The sequence below is a fragment of the Megalops cyprinoides genome, chromosome 3 (assembly GCF_013368585.1).
Source record: "Megalops cyprinoides isolate fMegCyp1 chromosome 3, fMegCyp1.pri, whole genome shotgun sequence".
Classification (NCBI taxonomy): Eukaryota; Metazoa; Chordata; class Actinopteri; order Elopiformes; family Megalopidae; genus Megalops; species Megalops cyprinoides.
The window spans coordinates 54,795,469-54,800,468 of NC_050585.1; the positions used below are offsets into that span (position 1 = coordinate 54,795,469).

The window sequence follows — 5,000 nt, forward strand, 5'->3', positions numbered from 1 at the left end:
TGTGTGTGTGTGTGAGAGAGTCTGTGTGAATGTGTGTGTGTGTGTGTGTGAGAGAGTCTGTGTGAATGTGTGTGTGTGTGTGGGGGTCTCTGTGCTGCGATTGATTAGAAAGTCAGTCTCCCCGTGTCCCACAGTAAATAAATCTTCATTTACATACTGAGTCGGTCTCGCCGGCCGCGGCTGCGCTTGGCTCCTCTTTATTGTGTTGTGAAAGTCCATTTCAAGGATGTCACCCCGAGCCCATTAGTTTGGATAATGAGCCCTATAAAGCACATTTATAACTCTTGACATAACAAGCAGACAGACTGAGCGTTCACCCTCTGCATCTCCCGCACTTTGCAGGAAGGTCACACTGCCGACCACACAGGGCTCTGCTGTGGCACTCAAACCGCCGTCTCTGCCCCTCAAACCGCCGTCTCTGCCGCTCAAACCGCTGTCTCTGCCGCTCAAACCGCCGTCTCTGCCCCTCAAACCGCCGTCTCTGCCGCTCAAACCGCCGTCTCTGCTCCTCAAACCGCCGTCTCTGCCGCTCAAACCGCCGTCTCTGCCGCTCAAACCGCCGTCTCTGCTCCGCAAACCGCCATCTCTGCTCCACAAACCGCCGTCTCTGCCGCTCAAACCGCTATCTTTGCCGCTCAAACCACCGTTTCTGCCGCTCAAACCGCCGTCTCTGCCACTCAAATCGCCGTTTCTGCCCCTCAAACCGCCGTCTCTGCCCCTCAAACCGCTGTCTCAGCGTCTCAAACCGCCGTCTCTACCCCTCAAACCGCTGTCTCTGCCGCTCAAACCACTATCTTTGCCGCTCAAACCGCTATCTTTGCTGCTCAAACTGCCGTCTCTGCTCCTCAAACCACCATCTCTGCTCCGCAAACCGCTATCTTTGGCGCTCAAACCGCCGTCTCTGCCGCTCAAACCACCGTCTCTACCGCTCAAACCGCCGTCTCCGCTCACACTGCGTTCTGTAATGATGTATAACTGGTGTTTCTGTGCTTCCCGATTTCTTCAGCTGCCTCTTATCTGATGATGCATGAACTGAATTCACACTGAAAGACTCTGATGTTGTTTCCAGGGACAGGAAATGTCCCAGTGAAGGAGGGGCCCCTGAGGGCGGAGTCCTGGTGAAGGAGGGGCCCCTGAGGGCGGAGTCCCAGTGAAGGAGGAGCCCCTGAGGGCGGAGTCCCGGTGAAGGAGGGGCCCCTGAGGGCGGAGTCCCGGTGAAGGAGGGGCCTCTGAGGGCAGAGTCCCGGTGAAGGAGGGGGCCTGTTGTTTGATCCTGATTTGGTCTCCTTCCCTGTCAGGTGTAAAGCGGTGATTGACACATGTGGACAGCGAATCAGCTGCAGCCACTTTGTGTTGGAGGACGGCTACATCCCAGAGGAGCAGCGGAAAGGTGTGGCCTACAGGTGAGCGACAGGCAGGTGTGCCAAAGCGGGTGTGTAGTTATTGGGCTTCTGTGTGATGGAGCTGTTGGGAGTGTGTGAGTGTGTGTGTGTGTGTGTGTGTGTATGATGGTGTTGTTGATCTGTGTTGACAGGCAGATCTCCAGGGCCGTCCTCATCACTGACCGCTCACTGCTGCAGTCTGAGCCGGAGCAGCAGGTATGAACTCCTCCTGCTGCCTGCATCTGTGACGCGCGTTGCTGCAGAGTCCCACAGCACTTTTACCTGTAAAACCACGTGTACGAATACGAGGCAACATCCACAAAGCCTTGAATTTACTGAAGCCCGTCAGGTTAAGTGCCAGCCCTCCGAGTGAAACCTGAGACCCTCCAGCTCCGAGCCCACTCTTTCACTGTGGTCTAACGGTGCTCACACACACAGGCCTTACTGCAGGGGGCGCTGTAGCATAATGTGCATTATAACAGCCCACTCCACTCTGTCTCCCTGCATTTACTGACTAACCTGTGCTTTTGCCCCTTGCTGTGTGCTGTTGTGTTAAATATATTTCTGCGGACTCTTAGAGGGGCTGACAGGTTGTTTGTGGGCAGCACTGTGGTTCTGATGAGATTCCTGTGTAAAATACAGCAGCTGAATGTACAGCAGAGCTGGCTCAGAGGGGACAGCGGGGAGGGGAGCTCCGCAGCGTCTTTATTTAGCATAAAGTCGTGAAGAAAAGAAAAGGCAAAATGAGTTCAAATCCAGTCTGATTAAAGCTGTGTGCCTTGAGCTGGGTTGTGCAGCAGGCTGGTACGTGACTGACAGCCAGGCTGGAGTATTTGGCTGGAGGAGGAGGGAAAGCTTTCGGGGGGGAGCTCAGAGAGGGCGGGCACAGCTGGACCTGATCTCTCTCAAATACTGTGGATGAAGAGTCCCGCATGACTCTGTGCAAAAGCGTAATGAAATGTTAATTCTGCCTGTAATGACCTGTTGCTGGGCAGGAGTGACGGTGCGGACACTGTCCCGGCTCTGAGACCCCCCACTGGCCACCCTGGCCCCCCTGCGTCCCCCTGATTAAAGCAGGGCTTTACCATGTGCTTCAGCCACAAGGACATTCTGAAAACATCCTTCAGATTCATATAAACGGATTACAGGGAACCCATTACAGAGATGTGGAATTCAGAGACTGGCTTTAGGATTGTCTCACGCATGTTCTGTGTGTGCGTGCGTGCATGTGTGTGTGTGACACTCTCTCTGTGTTTTGTCCTGCAGATCTCACTGGTCACTGTCCCCCCCCTCCAGCCAGGGGGTGCTGCTGTGCGAGTTGTTGAGCTCAGCTCCTCCAGCATGACCTGTATGCCGGGCACCTGTGAGTGATCTCTACTGTAACACACATCAGCTTCACAGATACTGACTTCCCTTTGCACATGCTGTCCCGCCGGGCACTCCCACGGCCAGCAGAGCTCCTGTCTCTGTTTTAGTGTCGAAACCTCTGCAGATTAGGCAGGCAAACTGGCCCCCTTCACTGCGACTGCTGAGTGTCCGATAACATGCTGATTTGGGGATGGAGGATCCCAGCCAGCGGCGCTGTAGCAGAAAGGTCGATCTGAGGTGAGCGCGGGAGGCGCTTTGATCATGGTGTCACGGTGTAGTCTGGCATGACCATTCGCTTCAGTCCTCCGGCATGGTCCAGTACTCTGACCGCAACCTGACCGCATGTTTCAGGCCCTGGGCTCAGGTCAGTGATTTAGCCGCTGTACAGCTCCAGCTGTATGCAGGACGTGTGTGAAGTCGGTACCACAGATGCTAGTCCAGATCCCAGACGGGTCCAGAACCGGGACCGTTGCGGTAGCAGGACCGTTGCGGTGGCGGGCTGTGGAGCAGACCCCCAGCTGTGCGGTTCTGAGCAGTTCTGCACGGTTCTGTGCAGGGTGGCAGGGGATGATGGAGGATGATGCCTCTTCAGACGCCTGATTTCACCATTAACTGTATTGTTATTTATTGCTGTTATCATTTCCAGCAGTGGTAGTCCTGCTGTTTTCCCAATCGATCACCATACGTTTAAAGCTGTGATTCATTCTCAGATTGATCTGCAGTGTCTGGTGCTCCGCTCTCCTGGCGCTCCGCTGGCCTGGCGCTCCGCTGGCCTGGCGCTCTCCTGGCGCTCCGCTGGCCTGGCGCTCCGCTCTCCTGGCGCTCCGCTGGCCTGGCGCTCCGCTCTCCTGGCGCTCCGCTCTCCTGGCCTGGCGCTCTCCTGGCGCTCCGCTCTCCTGGCGCTCCGCTCGCCACGCTCTGCTCTCCTGGCGCTCTCCTGGCGCTCCGCTCTCCTGGCGCTCCGCTCGCCACGCTCTGCTCTCCTGGTGCTCTCCTGGCGGTCCGCTCTCCTGGCGCTCCGCTCTCCTGGCGCTCCGCTGGCCTGGCGCTCCGCTCTCCTGGCGCTCCGCTGGCCTGGCGCTCTCCTGGCCTGGCGCTCTCCTGGCCTGGTGCTCCGCTCTCCTGGCGCTCCGCTCTCCTGGCGCTCCGCTCTCCTGGCGCTCCGCTCTCCTGGCGCTCCGCTGGCCTTGCGCTCCGCTCTCCTGGCGCTCCGCTCTCCTGGTGCTCCGCTCTCCTGGCGCTCCGCTCTCCTGGTGCTCCGCTGGCCTGGCGCTCCGCTGGCCTGGCGCTCCGCTCTCCTGGCGCTCCGCTGGCCTTGCGCTCCGCTCTCCTGGCGCTCCGCTCTCCTGGCGCTCCGCTCTCCTGGCGCTCCGCTCTCCTGGCGCTCCGCTCTCCTGGCGCTCCGCTGGCCTGGCGCTCCGCTCTCCTGGCGCTCCGCTCTCCTGGCGCTCCGCTCTCCTGGCGCTCTCCTGGCGCTCCGCTGGCCTTGCGCTCCGCTCTCCTGGCGCTCCGCTCTCCTGGCGCTCCGCTCTCCTGGCGCTCCGCTGGCCTGGCGCTCCGCTGGCCTGGCGCTCCGCTGGCCTGGTGCTCCGCTCTCCCGCGGCAGATGGATGGCCGCCGCCGCTGTCAGTGATGCAGTCGCAGCTGAGTGGGTGGCATGCAATCCCAGCGCTGATGAGGCTGACAGACACAGCCACCGCAAACACAGTCATGCCATCTTTTATTACTGATGCGCAAATGAAATAAGGCCCAGTGCATGATGGGTCGTGGGCCAGGCCTGCAGGGGGCGCCACACAGCAGGCCAGAAGGAAAGGGCCAAACGCTGGACAGGAGACAGGAGAGACTCCGACCGAGTGACTCCAGCAGGCGGACATGCTGCTGATTGCACTGTGACTGACACCTGCTCTCCTCCAATCCCTGCTCTGTCTGTGTCTTGTGGACGTGTCAGTAGTTGATTGACAGCCTGATGCACACTCTGTGATAAACAGCACAAAACGCAGGTTAGTCTGCAGTGTGGCCTGTACAGAAATGTCGCTCGCTGATCTGAGTTCAGATGATTTGGCTCGTAAGCATAGGGATCCACCCCTGTGGAGGTACAGACACTGCGCTGAGCTTAGAGGTGTGGCGTCCCCCGCATTCCCCCCCGCCCCCGCATCCCCGCGTCCCCGCATCCCCCCGGGCCCCCCGCGTCCCTGGCCTGTTCTGTCTCAGTGCTGCAGGTGCTTTCTTTCATCCTGGCCCACCTGAGAG

At 59.0% G+C, this 5,000-nt stretch overlaps 1 protein-coding gene across 4 annotated transcripts in view; it reads left to right on the forward strand.

The window, feature by feature from the left end:
- Positions 1-5,000, forward strand: part of chm (CHM Rab escort protein) — a 38,198-nt gene that overhangs the window by 27,664 nt on the left and 5,534 nt on the right. For all 4 annotated transcript variants that reach the window (XM_036524480.1, XM_036524482.1, XM_036524481.1 and 1 more), the window contains exons 10-12: positions 1,299-1,403; positions 1,535-1,598; positions 2,649-2,745. In XM_036524480.1, the coding sequence (XP_036380373.1) occupies positions 1,299-1,403; positions 1,535-1,598; positions 2,649-2,745 (266 nt within the window). The remainder of the gene's footprint in view (positions 1-1,298; positions 1,404-1,534; positions 1,599-2,648; positions 2,746-5,000) is intronic.